This window comes from Rhinolophus sinicus, chromosome 17, assembly GCF_057876585.1.
Source record: "Rhinolophus sinicus isolate RSI-liver-muscle chromosome 17, RSI-T2T, whole genome shotgun sequence".
NCBI classification, from domain to species: Eukaryota; Metazoa; Chordata; class Mammalia; order Chiroptera; family Rhinolophidae; genus Rhinolophus; species Rhinolophus sinicus.
Window position 1 is genome coordinate 212988009 of NC_142517.1, and position 17938 is coordinate 213005946.

The 17938-nt window shown below is 51.4% G+C and overlaps 2 protein-coding genes across 17 annotated transcripts in view; one reads left to right on the forward strand and one right to left on the reverse strand.

The window, feature by feature from the left end:
- SNED1 (sushi, nidogen and EGF like domains 1) overlaps positions 1–17938 on the forward strand; it is a 75594-nt gene that overhangs the window by 22798 nt on the left and 34858 nt on the right. For 13 of the 16 annotated variants that reach the window (XR_016019756.1, XM_074316329.2, XM_074316336.2 and 10 more), the window contains exons 5-16: positions 2177–2302; positions 2620–2733; positions 4159–4272; positions 4532–4645; positions 8799–8924; positions 9135–9242; positions 9504–9617; positions 10248–10364; positions 11190–11306; positions 11456–11572; positions 11726–11839; positions 12114–12287. Coding sequence is in view for 15 of the 16 variants with exons in the window: in XM_074316329.2 (XP_074172430.1) it covers positions 2177–2302; positions 2620–2733; positions 4159–4272; positions 4532–4645; positions 8799–8924; positions 9135–9242; positions 9504–9617; positions 10248–10364; positions 11190–11306; positions 11456–11572; positions 11726–11839; positions 12114–12287 (1455 nt within the window). In the remaining variant the exon portion in view is untranslated. The remainder of the gene's footprint in view (positions 1–2176; positions 2303–2619; positions 2734–4158; positions 4273–4531; positions 4646–8798; positions 8925–9134; positions 9243–9503; positions 9618–10247; positions 10365–11189; positions 11307–11455; positions 11573–11725; positions 11840–12113; positions 12288–17938) is intronic. The other 3 variants (XM_088794235.1, XM_088794236.1, XM_088794237.1) reach the window with 2 other exon arrangements.
- MTERF4 (mitochondrial transcription termination factor 4) overlaps positions 10411–17938 on the reverse strand; it is a 44894-nt gene continuing 37366 nt past the window's right edge. The window contains exons 4-5 of the mRNA XM_074316421.2: positions 14189–14329; positions 10411–10525 (exon numbers count right to left, since the gene is read on the reverse strand). Coding sequence (XP_074172522.2) covers positions 10481–10525; positions 14189–14329 — 186 coding nt within the window. The 3' untranslated portion in view covers positions 10411–10480. The remainder of the gene's footprint in view (positions 10526–14188; positions 14330–17938) is intronic.

Below are 17938 nucleotides of genomic sequence, written 5' to 3' on the forward strand. Positions count from 1 at the left end.
GCTTGTTTGATCACCTGGGCATCTATGTAGCGGGCAGGAGGGAGACACCCAGGGGTCCTTCAGGCCCAGACACAGCAGAAGAGGGAGGGTCCACCCGAGGGGCGAGCACACGGCTTGTGGGGACAGTCGGACTGGCCGCAGAACTGTGTGGCACTGGGCGAGTCTCACAGACCCTCCTGAAACTTTACTGCTTAGAAACGGAGGGAGGGATGTCAAGTTGTTGACGCAGCTACTCCGCCGAGAGCGGACGCTCTGCCAAGCTTGGGTCACAGTGAGGTGGGTCCCGGGACCTTCCCCCGCGGGTGGGGACCGACGCTACCGGGAAGGGCTGCTTCCCTGAACATCGAGTCTGCAAGAGCGAACCAGCGCGGTGGCGCCCATCCAAACTGGCCTGGTGGACAGGCGCGCACCCCGCGGCAGGGGCCGGGGCAGGCAGAGATGCGCACGCACCACGTAGGGACAGACACCGCGCTCGCGCCGCGGGGCAGGGGCCCGCGAGGACAGGCGTGCACGAGCGGGCAGGCGTGCGCGCGCACCACGCTTAGGGCTGGAGAACTCACAGAGGACTCCGGATGGTGCCCCGGAAGAGAGACCTGAGAGCCGAGCCCGCCCACTCCCGGGGGCACCGAATGGGCCCCAGCCCGAGCTTAGGGGGTGAGGGAGCCAGAAGCCAATGACTTCGCCCCCTTCCCCAGAGTGGCAAGTGGGCACCTGAGAGGCAAGACCTCCTACAGTCCGGGAGGGCCAAGGCAGTGGTGGTTCCGGGGGTAGGTGTGTCAGGCGCGCTCATGTGGGTGGGAGGCAGAGAGGTCTGCTTGGTTGTCACCTGCCAGTGGCCAGGGGCTGGGGCTGTGTTTGAAGAATAAGATATGGGTGCAGGTGCTCTGGTGTGAGTGGGTGTCAGGCAGGCGTGGGCACAGGTATGGGCGCACGTGTGGGCAGGTCCATGCTTCCCTGAAGAGGCTGCAGGTTGCGACCCCAGGAGTGGGGTCCTCAGAGGAGGATCCAGCCAGCCCTTTGAGGTCCTGTCTTCCATGGACAGGTGCTTCTTGCCCACTGTCCCAGGCCTCTGAGAGGAGTAGGCACTGCCAGGTCCTCCAAACTGGCCTCCACAGAGGCCTCAGGAGCGTGGTGCCCTGGGGAGGGCCAGTGCCCTGGTGTCCCCACCACCACACTGAAAGCCCAGGAGATGGAGCCTTTGCATATCAGTCCCAGGGTTACCAGGAAGAGAGGGTCAGTTTACACTCGAGAGGCACTGCATCCACAGCTAGAAGTCTAGCTCCTGAGCAAGGCTAGTCCAAACCACAATGTAGCCACACCACTGTGGACTGAGTGACAATGTGACTGAAGGACTGGAAAGGTACAGGCAAGGAACAGGAACAGTCCCAAGACACCCACAGCTTTGATGATGTTCTGGACCACAGAGTCCTTTCCGGAATGTCAATGCCACGCCACCTGTCCCTGGGGCCGTTCTAGTAACACGAGATCCAAGACCTTGGGATGCTCCAGTCACCTGCCAATTTGTGCTTATTGGTCACAGATTTCAGTAGCCTTGCTTCTCCAGAGAGCCAGAGTTCCATGAGCTGAGCTCTATGGTCTGCCTGTCCTAGGGGCCTGGGCATGGGGGTCAGTGGCCCTTGGGAAATACCAGCTTTGAGAAATACCAGCTTCAGCAGCTCTGAGCAGTCCCCTCATTTTCCACCTAAGGAAACCTGAGGGGCGCAGGGCACTCCGAGTTTCTGTAAATGTCTGAGGCAGTGCTGGGACCAGACTGCGACCCCCCAAGGTCTGAGAGTCCCCCCACACTGCCTCCGGTTTCCACTCAGGGACCCCCTCATCCACGAGGACTCGTCTCCCCATGTTGCTGTGTGTCCTCAGGTCCCTGTCATCCTAGCAGGGACAAGTATGGAAGTTGATGGATTACTTGGTGAAAGGTGAAAGGGATTCTGGGACGGCCCTCCCTCCATGGGCAGCCAGAGTCACAGCTTAGGAAATGAAACCTCAATGGGAAATACAGGCAGAGGGCAGATGTCAGTCACACTGGGCACCCTGTGCAGACCGGGAAGTGAACCCTGGCTGCTAGGCCGCCTGCAGAGGACACAGTCATTCCTCAGAGATGTATCCTTTGGGTCAGGGAGGGAAGGTGTGATGGCTCCGCCCCTTGCTGTGCCCGCAGCCTCCGTGTGCCTGGCCCTGCGCCCGTGCCTCAATGGCGGCAAGTGCATCGACGACTGCATCACAGGCAACCCCTCCTACACCTGCTCCTGCCTCTCAGGCTTCACGGGGAGGAGGTGCCACCTGTGTGAGTTTACTGCTGGGACTGTCCGCTGGGAGGCACTGGGCTCTGGAGGAACACTCCCAGAACAGCCAGTGGTCTGAGCCAAGGTCAAGGGTCTGTGTCCCGTGGTGTGGGTGACAGGTGTGGGGTACCACTGAGGCGCCAAATGCAGTGGGTCTGTGACTGTGAGTACGGTGGGCAGTACTGCAGCTGCTGTCTGAGCCCACGGCCCCTGGAGCAGAGTGAGGCCCACGAGGGCCAGGCTTGCTGTCCCCTCGCCCCCAGGAGTGGCCGATCCTCCCAACCTGTTTCCTCCACTGAGGCCCCTGCGCCATTTTCAGATGTGAACGAGTGTGCATCTCACCCGTGTCAGAACGGCGGGGCCTGCACACATGGCGTCAACAGCTTCAGCTGCCAGTGCCCGGATGGTTTCGGGGGACCCACGTGTGAGACAGGTAAAAGGAGCCTGCTTGGGCCCCGCGGGCCCACTGGCTGCAGGCCAGGGCCAGGTTTCAGACTGAGCCAGAGTCAGGGCCTGACTGGCCACAGGGCCTGGCTGAGAGCCCACCAGCTGTGGTAGAAGCCATCAAACCCCTCTCACCCCAGGCCAGGCTTGATGAGGTGGGACAGGTCAGCTGTGGGATGGGGAGGGGCACAAACCCCCACTCTCCTGCTTGTGCCCTTGGAACCCGGAGCCCCAGCTGCTCCTGGCAATGGAGGCTGTTTCTCTCCAGCCCCCAGGGTTCTCACAGCCTAGGCGTGGTTTGGGGTTGCTCTGGACCCCTTGCTGCTTCCAAACCATGGCCATACCCACTTCCTAGCGGCTCTTAGGAAGCAGCTGGTTCAGATCCGGCCCACACCTGCCCTGCCCCCAGTACCTTTCTCAGGCCTCTCACCCTGGCCTTTCACCCACCTGGCCTTCAGCTGCAGTGTGGATTCACGTGTCTGGGCTCAGTGAGGCCCCCAGGAGGACCTGGGGCTGGAGCCTGGACCCCTGAGCCTTGGCCTCCTCATAGCCACTCCACCGACATCCACGGATCCAGCCCCTACCCCCCTCTGAGGTTCCTGGTCTGAGGACCCATCTCAGCCCCCAGAGCCTCTGACAGCAGCGTCCCATCGGGTCATTGGTGCATGCTGCTTGCCTGAGTCTCCCCTCCCCCATCGACACCCAGCCTGCTCTCTGGTGGAGGTGGGGTCACTGTGTGCAGTCAGCCACCAAAGCACCGCCACACCTGGGGGGCAGGCCCTCCCCTTCCTCCTCTCCTCCCTCCTCTCCTGGCCCCCCACAATTCCACCAGGGGGCTGCTTGCTCAGACCATCTGGTCCCTGTATTGTTTTTCAGCGGCCACCAGGGAGTCAGGGAGGCCACATCCCTGGTAAGGGGTGGGTCAGAGGGTGGACAGAGATGGGGACACCACTCTTCCCACTATGACTGGGGGTTGAGTGCCTTTGCACCAGCACTCCCTGCAGCAAGATGTCGCCTCCCCCACTTCGGTCCCCCCTGTGCCCCAGGACCATTCAAGCCCCTCCCGCACCCCTGGGCACTGCTCACCCCTCAAGGCTCCATCACAGGCTGTGTCCCCCCAACCTGACAGGGTGCAGCCAGTGCCCCAGAGTCTGGGTCTGCGACCACTGCTCTTGTCACAGTTGGTCAGCTTAGCATGAGAACGGCCTGGGAGGGTGGGAGCTGGATTTGATTCACCCCTGAGACCCCGGCCCAGCGCATGCAGCCTCCTTCCACCCAGGTCTACTGAAATAAACCAGATTCAGACCAGCTTTCAGCGGCTGGTGGGTCGGGACTGCCCTGTCAGTCCCCTCCACTGCCCCCAGGGGTCATCACAGCCAGGAGTCCAACGGTCTTCCACCCTCTGCACTCGTAGCACTGTCTCCATGTGACACCAAAGAGTGTGCGAACGGCGGCCAGTGCCAGGCAGACAGCGGCTCCGCGGTGTGCGTGTGCCAGGCCGGCTACACCGGCATCGTTTGCGAGACGGGTGAGTGGCCCGAGCACGGCGGGGCGGGGCGGGCGGGGCCGGGCCTGTAGAGAAGGGGCGGGGCCGGGGCTGGCGGGCGGGGCCGGGGCTGGCGGGCGGGGCCGGGCCTGTAGAGAAGGGGCGGGGCCGGGGCTGGCGGGCGGGGCCGGGCCTGTGAAGGGGAAGGGAGGAACTGGGCGGGGAGAGGTTGCCGCCGCCAGACGCCAGTAAGCTGATCAAGGCTGGCTTGGTGCGGAGCTCCCACTTCTGCTGCCCGCAGACTTGGACGAATGCGGCTCCGACCCGTGTCTTAACGGAGGCTCGTGTGTGGACCTCGTGGGGAACTTCACCTGCCTGTGCGCAGAGCCCTTCGAGGGACCGCGCTGCGAGACAGGTAATGGGCACGTGCCCCCACAGGTGTCAGTGGTCTTGAGGGTTCACCGCCCCCTTTCCCTCACTGTCCGGCTCAGTCCCCCGTCTCCTGCACCAGCCTGTCCCCTGAGTCGCTGACTGCGGAGGAACTGGAAGCAAATGACTGTCGCTCTGGTCCCGCTCTGCCTCAGGTGCTGTGTGAGGCTGAGCAAGTCCTCTCTCCTCGCCTCGCCTGGTCTTGCAAAACGCAGGGATGGCTAAGCACATCCTCAAGGCCCCTCTCTCCGCTGGGGAAAGTCCTGGCCTTTAACAGCCTTTCTCCCTACTCCAGAGCCCTCCCCACACAAGGGGACGCACCATGGCAGCACCGAAAAAAAACCCTGGACTTTACTGCGCGTGATGAAATCTGCTACATTCTTTTCTATGTCATGTTCTTTGAACTGCTGGTCATGACTCAGATCAATGAAAAGGCCAACTAGATTTTACAACCCATAGAATAAATCCGGGGCATCGTGCCCACCTCCAGCGGCCCCCGCCCCTGTACACGCAGCACCGGCAGCTTCTCACCAGGGATACATTTCAGACAAAAATTAGATTTACTTTGAGGGTAAAAACTTAAGAAGGAAATTACATTTTACCCATAAGTAAGAAAAAGATGGACGTTGTGCCTGCCTTTAGTCATTGGGTCATATGGCCACATGCAGGCCGTCTGTGACCTCAGGAGAGGGCAGCACCCGGACCTGTTTGGTTGCTTAAAATCTGTTTCAATTATCCTTGCCCAGATTGTTATCGAACATCAGTGTGTTTAACAAACTCATGTCAGAAAATAGCTAAGTGATTTCAAAAGATTTTGCAAAGAAACCACGTTTTGCACAGAATAAAGCAAATGAAAGCAAACAGGAATAAACAACAGAATTGACACTTCTACACCTAATACTCATATATGCTTATTAGCCACATGACGTTCTGTAAGAAGGTAACCAAAATTTGGAGGGAAAAAAAAATAAATATCTATATCTATCTATCTATGTATCTATATATATATCTATTTATATATCTATATATATCTATATCTATATATATCTATATATATCTATATCTATATCTATATCTATATCTATCTATATCTATATATATCTATATCTATATCTATATCTATATCTATCTATCTATCTATCTATCTATCTATCTATATATATATATATATATATATAGAGAGAGAGAGAGAGAGAGAGAGAGAGAGAGAATATCTAGCCTCCTGCTTCTGGCCAAGAAGGATTACTGTTCTGGGAATTTCCCTCTCACCATCAAGAACTAGAAAACCAGACAAAATATGTGAAACAACAGTTTTTAGCCATTGAACAATAGACAGCACAGGACCCTCGTCCTCAAGAAGAGGGAATGAAATGAGGCGAGCCCTAGTCACCCCGGTTCTGCCTGGGGGCAGTACAGGCCGCTATGCATTGAGGGGCCCAGACTCCAGTAGTCCTTCTGAGTCTCTGAGTCAAGCAGACAGAGACTCGAGTTTTGTGGCTGGAATTTGTGGGTGGAATATGAATGAGGATGGAGCTGCTGGGGGGGGGCAAAGAGGGGAGGGAGCATGAAACCAAAATCTGAAGCTCTGCAGAGGGACCCCCTTGAGTGTTTGCTCAGTACAGTCTGGGGTGAAATCCACTAGGATGGGAGCAGTGAGTCCGGCCGTGGCTCTCAGCAGGACTGGCAATAATTTGCCTCTCTACCAGCCAAGTGGAGGGAGCTTTTTGTACCCAGGGCCAGCTCTGCATGGTGTCCTTAGTGGAATGTCACCTTCGCAGTGAGCTTTAATACAAGCTGAACTAAAGGTGAATCTGACCTGCCCTAACAATCAGACTGACCCCAAGTACTTTAGCTGTATGCCAGAATAAAATCCAGTACTCTTTAAAGGAATATAACAGAATCCAGGACCCTGAAATAGACAATAAAAAATTATCAGGCATACAAAGAATATAGGACCCACATCCAGGAGAAAAGTAGATCAATAAAAACAGATGCCAGAGAGGATTAAATTAGTAAATATGAATGTTTGATCACCTGAGATGACTATGCCCAAGACTGCTGAGGGAAAAGATCATAATGAGAAGTAGGAGATAAAGAAACTTCTAGAGATGAAAACATATTATCTGAATTTCAGAAATACACTGGATTGTATTAATAGTAGGTTAGACACTGCAGAAAGAAATATCAGTGAACTTGAAGAGAGAAATAGAAACAATTCAACATGTAGCACAGAGAGTGAGACTAAAAGACCAGTTCTTCAGTGATTGGAACAGATGTCAAGACATCTCAAACATGTGCATTTGGAATCCCAGGAGGAAGGAGCGGCTGGGGGCACAGAAAAAGTATATGAAGAAACATTTGCTGCATTTAATGAAAACTAAAAGCCACATATCCAAGAAAAGCATGAAGAAAACCACGTGAAGCCACATCACAATCAACTTGCTGAAAACCAATGACAAAGAGAAAATCTTAAAAGTAGCCAGAGGAAAAAGACACAGTCCAAAGAGAGAAAACAAGGTGACAGCAGACGTCCTGTGAGAGACACTGGAAGCCCAAGATGGTGGGGCAGCATCTTTAAACTACAGAAAGAAAAACACTATCTACTAGTGTACACCCAGAAGAAACTACTTTCAAAAATGAAGATGGAATAAAGACTTTCAGACAGCAAAAACTGAGAGAATTCATCACCAGCATATCTGTAATACAAGAAATTTTAAAGGAAATTCTTTAGACAGAAGAAAAAAGGTACCAGATGAAAATCTGGATCTATACCAAGGAATGGAGAGTTCTAGAGATGGTAAATATATGGGTACATATGAGCCTTTTCTCTTTGTCCTTTACTCTCTCTAAAGATAATTTTTAAAGCAAAACAATAACAATATATTTTGGGGTAACAGATACAGAAATAAAATATATGATACCAATGGCTTAAAGCAGTGTGCCAGCTTTTTATGTTAAGGGCCAGATATTAATATTTTTGGCTTCACAGCCATGTGGTTACAGCTATTGAACTCTGCCAGTGAAACGCAAAGCAGCCAGCCACAGACGATACATGAACTAATGGGCAGGGCTGGGTTCCAATGGAACGTTATTTTTAAAAATTGGTGGCAGGCAAGACTTGTCTTTGGGACAGTTTATCCTTCTCTGGGTAAGGGCTAGGAAGGGAGAGATGGAAGTATGATATTGTCAGGTCCTTCTGTTATGTATGAAGTAGAAGGAGGACGTCTGTGACCCTAAAGAAAGAGAACAGGGATGTGTTTGGGTGATGGAATGTTCTGATCCTGCGGGGGGGGGGGGGTCCCACAAATCTACACACGTTAAAATTCATGGACGTGTATAGCAAAAACAAGTCAATTGTGCTATATATTAATTTAACAGATAAATTCTGAAACTACATGAAGAAACTGACCACCTAGGCAATGAAGAGGAATAGGCTGGTCGACACTCATCCAGAGAAGCTGGCCTGGCTACATTCGTATCAGACAGATTAGACTGTAGCACAGGGAATCCTGCCAGGAATGAAGAGGGACCTTCTATGAGGACAAAGGGGTCAATTCATCAAGAAGACAGAACAACTCTAAATATACTATTAACATGAAGCAGAATACATGAAGCAGAAGCTGACAGAACTCCAAGGAGAAATAGATCACATTACAGGCAGAGTTTCAGCGCCATTCTCTCCGTCCCTCGACCACGTGGACAGAAAACCGGCCCAGCCCTGTAAACCAGCCTGGCCTGATTGACATTTACACGCACACTCTTTCCAAGTGTTCAGGGAGCTCTCACCGAGATGCACCACCCTGCAGGCCATAAAATAAGGCTCAGTAAATTGGCAAGGATTGTGTTCTCTGACCACGGCAAAGTTAAACTAGAAATCAACAGAAAGGTATATGGAAAATCCCAAAATTTGACCCACAGAGATGCTTGATCAGAAACGCCTGGAGGCCTTCAGCCTTAGTGGACCCCTTCTCACCCTTCCTTCTCATTCTCCTCCAAACTGGGGGCTCAGCAGCTGAGGGGCCGCAGGGAGTCAGCTTCCAGGAAATAGGCCGCAGGCTTGAACTCCACTTGGCACTGAGAACAGAGTTTGAAACCCTGAGGTGCGCTGTGACCTCTGGTGACCACTGTCTTTCTTGCAGGAAGCCACCCAGTGCCCGACGCCTGTCTGTCGGCCCCTTGCCAGAACGGGGGAACCTGTGTGGACGCAGATCAGGGCTACGTGTGCGAGTGCCCAGAAGGCTTCATGGGCCTGGACTGCAGGGAGAGTGCGTGCGGCCGGGGCTGGGGCCTCCTGTGGGGCGTGCATGCCGGAAAGCAGACGGGTGTGCATGCAAACACCCAGGACAGAATGTGTGTGTGTGGGGGGGGGCGGCACACAGCAGCTTATGTGGGAAGTCGCCAGAGGCAGGGCACAGGCAGGAGAGGCCCCGCCCTCCGGCACCCCCATTAGAGGCTCCTCCCTCTCTCCGTGGCAGGAACCCCCAAGGACGACTGTGAGTGTCACAACGGTGGCAGATGCCTGGGAGACAACACCACCCTCTGCCAGTGCCCCCCGGGCTTCTTCGGGTTCCTCTGCGAATTCGGTAGGCAGCCAGGGCCGGGGAAGGAGGGGCTTTCTTGCCCTGCCCCTGGGCATCCCCCAACCAGGGTTCAAATGGTGGGCTGGACTGGGACCCCCAGGTACAGGGCCTCCACAGTGGTCCCGTGACCCCCAACCCCACCCCGGGAGGGGGCCGGCCTCAGAAGTGCCTGAACCTGGTCGCCCTGGGGAGGGCACTGGGTGCTGCGCAGCCCAACCCTTGTCAAGGACACGCCTGAGACGGGACTTCCTCCTGTCCCTGTAGAAGTCACGGCCACGCCCTGCAACGTGAACACGCAGTGCCCCGACGGGGGCTACTGCATGGAGTACGGCGGGAGCTACCTCTGCGTCTGCCACACCCACCACAACGTCAGTCACCGTGAGTGGGGGCGGGCTGGGCGCGGGCTCGGGCTGCGACGCTGCGCAGAAACCCATTGGTGGTGTTTGGAGGACGGTGGTAGGCACAGGGCGGAGGCCAGGGCCGCCCTGCTGCGACGAGGACCGGCAGTGGGAGCGCCTCCCGCGCCTTCCTCCGCAGTGCCACGCGGCCGCGGATCCGGCCCTCTGCGCTGCCCTGAGCTCGCAGCTGGAAGAGCCCCGCCGCCTACACGCTTCTCCGAGCAGCGTCCTGCCCAAGCCCCTAGCTTCTCTGTGAGAACACTCGCCGCTGTGTAATGGTCAGTGTACGGCCAGAGAACCAGAGAACGACCTACACAGCATGTTATTAGGTGTGATGGTGGGGGTGGGGTGGGGGTGAGAAGACATCCTGGACCGCACAGCTTGATCCCAGCTCATACAAGAGGGAGGCTGAATTCTGGAAAAACCAGGAATCAAAGAAATCCCAGGGAGGGGCCCTAGGGCCCAGTGTGAGGAATCAAGACCCAGCAGAGTGTATTTTAAGCGGCCTTGGTTCCAGCCAGGGTGTCAGGGTGAGCCTGGCAGGTGTCGCCCCTTCAGCCTCTGGCCGGGGATGTGACACCAGCTCCAGGGCCTCCCTCTGCCCCCGCAGCACTGCCGTCGCCCTGCGACTCCGACCCCTGCTTCAACGGAGGCTCCTGTGATGCCCACGACGACTCCTACACGTGCGAATGTCCCCGCGGGTTCCATGGCAGGCACTGCGAGAAAGGTGGGCTTCAGCACTCCAGACAGCGCCCCCTTTCCACTCACCTGGGTTATTTCTGTTAATTGCTGCTCCTGATCTGTGACCTCCGGGCCATGGCTTTGCTTTCCTCAGAACTGGCTTCATGTCCTCTCGGAATTCTTCCAACTAGATTTTAGAATCATTGACTTGAGAAAAAAAAAATCATTAGGACCTTGTTCAATCTAATTCAGCTTGGAGACTGTCAGCATTTTATGACATTTAACCACTTCAGAGTGTAAATATTCTTCCCTGAGTGCCTCGCAGGCGTCGCTGTCCTCGCTAGCACCCACCTAGACTGTCCCTCTCTGCAGTGTTGGCCGTGACCATGCACCCCAGGGAACCCAGGGGGCCAGCCACCCACCCCCAGTATGGCCGAGACCCATCCTCCTGGGGCTTGGGGCCTGGGCCACTCCCGCTGTCCTGGGTGTGACTGCTGCAGGTGGGAGACGTGCCCCTCCAGTCACACCTTGAACTGTGTGGACACCCAAGCACAGGCCTAGGGGCACAAGTGCCAACACAGTCTGTTACCGCCGTGTAGAGGACAGTGCAGTGTGCCCTGCGCCGTGGGGCCAGCTCTCCACCAGGAAGGGCCCAGTGATCCCCAGAGCCTGGGGCAGAGAACAGAGGAGGGGCGGGCTGGGTGGGGTCTCCAGACGGTGAGTCCCAACCCAGCATGTACTTGGCCTGTAGGACTCAGTGGAGAAAAGGCCGGGGCCTGAGAGAACACAAATGGGCTGTGTGGGCGCTGCTGGGCCAGGAGGCCGGGCCTCGTTCATCCGCCCCTCTCTGCCCCCCTGACCCTCCTCACAGCCCGGCCACACCTGTGCAGCTCGGGGCCCTGCCGGAATGGAGGCACGTGCAAGGAGGCGGGCGGCGAGTACCACTGCAGCTGCCCTTATCGCTTCACCGGGAGGCACTGTGAGATCGGTGCGGCCCCAGCCAGCTGGGATCAGCCGGGGGGTCAGCCCGAGACCCCTGACCTGGCCACCACATGTCTGCTTGTGGGGAGTGTCCCGGGGCGGGGCAGTGGGGGTGGGCACACGACACCAGATACCAATGGCTCCTTCTGCTTCCAGGGAAGCCAGATTCGTGTGCCTCGGGCCCCTGTCACAACGGAGGCACCTGCTTTCACTACATCGGCAAATACAAGTGTGACTGTCCCCCAGGCTTCTCCGGGCGGCACTGTGAGATAGGTAAGGTGGACGCAGGCCAGTGGCCAGGCCAGCTGAACACAAAACCAGGCCCCAGAAGGGCTAGCCTAGGCAGTGGGGGCCGGAGGGGATGCCCCACGCAGCCCAGAGGAAGAACACGCTGGCGGGTGATGGTGACCCTGTGTGCCCTTGCAGCCCCCTCCCCCTGCTTCTGGAGCCCGTGTGTGAATGGGGGTACCTGCAAGGACCTGGGCACAGACTTCTCCTGCCACTGCCAAGCAGGGTACACGGGACGCCGGTGCCAGGCGGGTGAGAGGGCCAGAGAGGTCAGGGTGGGGGCACGGGAGTTCGCCCTAATCCTGGAGGAGCAGGGCAGGGGCAGGGGGAGGGAGGGGAAGAAAGAAAAGAGATCTCTGAGTGGCCTGTCCTGGAAGTCAGGGCGCCTTCACTATAGGACAGGCTGTGCGGGGAACTGGGAGCGGGGGTCCCAAGCTCTGCAGCCTGGTGAGGCAGACGGCAGAGCAGTGGGAGGGGGGCAGGCAGGGGCCCTGAGATGCAGCACAGGGCTGGGCTATCCTTGCAGAGGTAGACTGCGGCCCCCCCGAGGAGGTGAAGCATGCCACACTGCGCTTCAATGGCACTCGGTGGGGCTCGGTGGCCCTGTACTTGTGTGACCGAGGCTACAGCCTGAGTGTCCCCAGCTCCGTCCGGGTCTGCCAGCCACATGGTGTCTGGAGCGAGCCTCCTCAGTGCCATGGTGAGTGGGCCCTCTGGGGAGGGGCAGGCGGGTTGGACAGAGCCCGTGAGGCGCATACCCTCCTCACCCGACCACGTGGAGGAGGTCAGGGGTTCAGGACTGACCTTGGCCCTGCCCCTTCTCCCCTCGGTTTCTGACCCACAAAATGAGGCATAAGCCTGTGGTGACAGTGGGGATAACTGGTGCCAGCTCTCCACTCTGGACCATCACTAAGGGCTTCCCTGTCCTCAGAGCCACCCAGAGCTTGGGGCTCCAACACCCACATGCACACTCTGCAGATAAAGCAGCAGAGGCCGGGAGGGAGCCCAGGGGCAGAGCCCTAAAGAGGCTCCAGCTCCCAGCGCCCCCCCCAGACCTGTGGAATCAGGGCCCCAGGGCGCTTAGGAGCGCTGCTGTGGAGCCTCACGGGCTCCCGCTGCTGCGGACATGCCTGGAGGTGGGGCGGCGAGGGGTTGCTAACAAGTGCAAGCGAACTGCACTGAGCCAAAGCGCTCCAGCTCTGTTCATGAGAAAATCTGTGTGATGTTAACACATTTTTCATGAAACAGATTTTTAAACACATTCACGCAGGGACAGTGACAGCATCCAGAGATGGACAGGGCACGTAACGCGTTATCTCCCAGATGCCCTGCAAAGCCCAGCCTGTGCTGCAAAGAGTTCTGGAAGGCAGGTGGGCACACCTGGCCTCAAGCGTCTTTCCTCTACGCCTGTGCTCCCAAGCCCCCAGGCTGGTGGGTGCTGTCTAGGATCCCCTCCCACTGGTATCAGATGAGGACCCAGTGCCCCCGGGGAATGTGCGCTCACAGCCGAGCCATCAAGACCCTGGAGAAGTACAACTACCTCAGAAACAACAAGTCCGGACAGCACATGTGATACTGGGAGAACTGTGGACAGGCACGCATACAGAGCAAGAATGACACATACGCAGAAGGAAGCACACCGGGCCGTAAAGCAGGACCAATAAATGACTTTTAAAAGAAAGCAGAAATTAGAGGATTGAAAAGCTATAGTAGTTGAAATAACAGGCACAGCTTATAAATTTATGGATGGATATAGACGAAGACTTAATGAGTGGAAAGACCAGTTTGAGGAATTTCCCCAGGAATTTTGATATAAATCAAAAAGAACCTGCAGACACTGTATGTGGGGGTGAAAGTGCCAACAATGAGAGGAGAGGAATCCAAGAGTGAGAGAACACAGACATCTGAAATGCTTGAGCGACTATGCGGTAACACTCCCAGAACTGCAGACGAGTGACCACAGGGTGAAAGGGCCCACAGAACATCAAACAGGAGAAAAGAGAAATATTAGAAAGTTATAATAAAATGTAAGAATATCAGCAACAAACAGAAAAAATTCTTAAAACATCCAGAGAGGAAAAAGGAACAAGAATCTACAAAGAAACAAGAATCAGACTGGCACCAGCTTCCCCATGGTGGTGTCACATGTAAGATAGTGAAACGGTATTTGTTAAGTACCGTGGAGATCCATTTGGTTAGGATGGAGACAGTTACAAAATACCATGGCTCTCACTGTGACATCAAGGAAACACCAGATAAGCCCTAAAGCATATCTTTTAACCTGTCAGAGACCTGAGGAAGCAGAAGTTGAGACGAGTCCTTCCTGGGTGGGAGCAAACCTGAGTGGGCAGTGTGCCGGGAGCAGCTGGGAAGTCACCCAGGCCTCCGACGATTGCAGGCACGCATAGCAGATTGAACCAGACGTGCAGAGGTGAACAAGACCTCAGCACCCACCATTTACCCACCCCACCCCCAGGGTTTTTATGGAGCACATGAGAAGCAGAGACTCCAGTCTCACTCGGCTGAGATCCCAAGTCCAGTGGGAGGGAGAGGCCCGGTCCAGGCCGAAGCATCTAAAACCAATCGTGAACTAGAACTAACCTGAATTGCGCCCAACCGAGCCCACCTCCTGATGACGCCAGAGATCAGTTCCACAGTCTGGCTGCCTGGCAGAGTGCAGAGCATGCCCAGTCCAGGGGCGGGCATTTTCTGTTTTGGTCTCTGTTCTGGAACACACAATGTCTGACAAGGAAGAAATGATAATACATAATCTCGAGAAGAAACAGTTGATAGAAACAGGCCTGCAGATGACCCACATGTCGGAATTAGCAGACAAGGACTTTTAAACAGCCATTGTAACTGTGTTAAAGAAGAGGGGCAAGATAAACGAAAGAATAGAAAATTTTGAGCAGAGGAAAGAAACTTTTAAAAATAACAAAATAGAAAATACAACATCTGAAATGAAGAGTAAATTGGATAGGCTTACCAACAGAATGGAGACAACAGAAGAAGAAATCATAGGACTCAAGATCAGAGAGAAAATGAATTATGAATTAAATTAATAAATGAATTTTTTAAAAAGCAACAGAGACTCAGAAATATGTGGGACCATATCAAACAAGCACCTAATTAGAGTCCCAGAAAAAGACGACAGAATGGGCAAAAGAAATATTTTAAGAGATAAGGATTGAGCATTTTCTAAAAATGAAGAAATACACCAACCCATAAATACAAGAAGCTTAGCAAATAACAAGCAGGATAAAAATTGAAATATACAAACACAAAACCTAAAAATGTTATCCAAATTGTTATTCAAATATGAGACATAAAAAACATTCTCATGCAAACACAGCCTCAGAGGCTTACCTATCAAAAAAAAAAAAAGGTCACTTTTTGGAGAAACTACTAAAATAATAAGATCAACCCAGAATATTCTGTTAGCAGTAAGAGAAGGGAAAATTATAAAATACCATAGTAAGGTATGTCAAAATCTGAAAGGACACAGAAAAGGTGGCAAAACTTCAGATTAAAAAGAATTATGATAGAAAAAATACAGACAAATAAGAATGGACTAAATTCTTCAGATAAAAGACAGATTGCCAGATTCATTACAAAACAAGCTACAAACTCAGAAGCGATACCCCTAAAGCATAAGGACATAGCAAGACAAAGTAAAAGTATAGGGAAAAAAATCAGGTGAATACAAATCAAAATATAGCTGGTTTAGCTACATGACCCTCAGAAAAAACAGACTGTAAGACAGAAAACATCATTGAGGGGAAGGGTGTCTCTCAATGACAATTATGACAATTATTTCAGTACACCAAGAAGATACAACCCCTACAAACATTCAAACATCAAATACAATAGTCTCAATATATATAAAGCAAAAATTAACAGACTGATGGAAAAAACTGACAAATTCACCACAATACTGGGAAATTCTGAACCATCCAGCTCAATTCAGGTGAAGGAGCCAAAAAAATCAGCAAAAAGAAGATTTGAACAATATAATTAATAATTTGAACTAATTCATTCTCTGAATACACAAAAAAAGTTATTAAGAAAATGAGATAAATTTTTTAATCTCTGTTTAGATATTTTTAGATACTTTGAGCCAAAGAAGAAATCACATGGACAGTGAAAATATTTTAAATTAATAATAATGATGACTTTTATATCAAAACTTATGTGATGCAGCAAAATCCATGCTTCATGGGAAATTTACAGCCTTAAACACACACATGTTAGAAAAGTTCAAAATTAATGAACTAAATGTCTGACTCCAAAACTTAGGAAAACAACAAATGATACTCAAGAAAGTGGAAGAAAGTGGCACCACAAGTGGAAGCCATAATTAATGACACAGAAATCAAAGGTACAAAAGAAGAGATAAACAACACCAAAATTTGTCCTTTGAAAAACTTACTAAAGTGGACAAATCTCTATCAAGACTGATCAGGAAAAACAAAGAGCACAAATAAAAATCTTTATACATGAAAAAGGTGACAAACACAGAGAGAGAGATTGAAAGACGACAAGATAATACCAACTAATCTATACAAATAAATTTGAAATCTTAGGAGAAATGGGCGTAATATTTATAGAAAAATATAACTTAACCAAAAATTACTCAAGGATGTATACATAATTCTATAACTATTTAAAGAAATTGAAGCAGTAGTTAAAGCATTTTCCCACAAAGAAACATCAGGCCCAAACAATGCAACAGGTAAATTCTATACTGCCAAGAAACAGATCATTGCAGCATTACACAGTCTTTTCTAAAGAGTAGAAAATAAAGAACATATGCCAACCCATTCTGTGAGTCCATGGTAACCTGGAACCGACACCAGACATGGGCAGGTAGAGAAAGTAAAATTATGCGTCCATTAAACACGAACAAAGATGCAGAAATTCTAGTCTATCGAGACTACTTACACCATTAACAAGTAGGGTTGTTGATATTAGAAAAATCTGCTACATCAACCAATTGAAGGAGAAAAATAAGAATCTCAATGAATGAAAAATAAGCACTTGACAAAAATTCATACCCATTCAAGAAAAATTCTTATCAAACAGGAATAAAAAAGTACTTCCTTATCCAGATAAAAATAACGTCACACATCTCTAGTACCACGTGGTATAAAATGATATAGGATTATTGGAGGGAAAACTTAAGAGTAGCAAAGCCCATATAACCCCCACCCCCAAGTGTTCATTATCCCACAGAGAGGCGTGCTTAGGCCAGGCATAGCTAGACCGGCCACACCATGCGGAGCAGGACCATAACAACCCACACATTTATAGAGGAAGGAGTACAGGTTACATCAAGAATGGTGGGGCATGTTTCTGATCCTTGTTATACAGGAAGTGAATCTGGAATTCAAAAGCTGTTCTGCTGATCTGACTCACATATGCTGAGCTACCAACAGGGGAAGGAAATTAGCTTCTGAGGCAATTTTACTTATGCCTCTTGTCAAACCTAGAATAAACATTATCCTAAGTAGAGAAACATTCCCCTTAAAATTGGGACTAAGACAAGGATGCCCATTGTCACTAAGTCTAATCAATATTGTATTGGAAGTACTAGCCAATGCAATAAAGCAATAAAAAGAAATTAATGTCATGAAAATGTTGAAGGAGGACATAAAAATGACAGTATTTGCGGTTGATATGGTTGTCTTTACAGGCAAACTACTGAAAATGACAGAAAACGTAACACGTTCAGTGGATATGGGTTATTATAACAAAATTAATTGCATTTTTATATATCAACAATTGGAAAATGTAATTATAAAAAAGACATATACAGAGAAAATCAATGAAACCAAAAGTTGGTTCCTTGAAAAGTTCAACAGACAAACCTCTAGCTAGACTGATCAAGAAAAAAAGAAAAATGGGCAGTATCAGAATGAAAGAGGAGACATCGCTAAGATCTTACCAGCATTTATAGGACAAGGGGTATTGTGACTTTAGGCCACTATACCCCCAACTTAGAGGAAATGGATGAAGACCTTGAAAGACATAAATTACCATAACTGGCAGAAGAATAAATAGAAAATATGAATATCCCTATAATTACTAAATTTGATTTGTAATAAAAACCTTCCTGCAAAGAAAATGGCAGGACCAGATTTTCAAAACACTGGTGAGCTCTGTCAAACACTTAAGAAAGAAATAATACCTATATGAGCTCTTTTAGAAAATATAAGAGGAAGGAACATTTCTCAACTCATTTTATGATACCAAAACCAGACAGAGACATTATAAAAACTAAAATTCCAGACTAACAGTCCTCGTGAACATAGGCACAAAAATCCTAACAGAATGTTACTAAATCAAACCCAG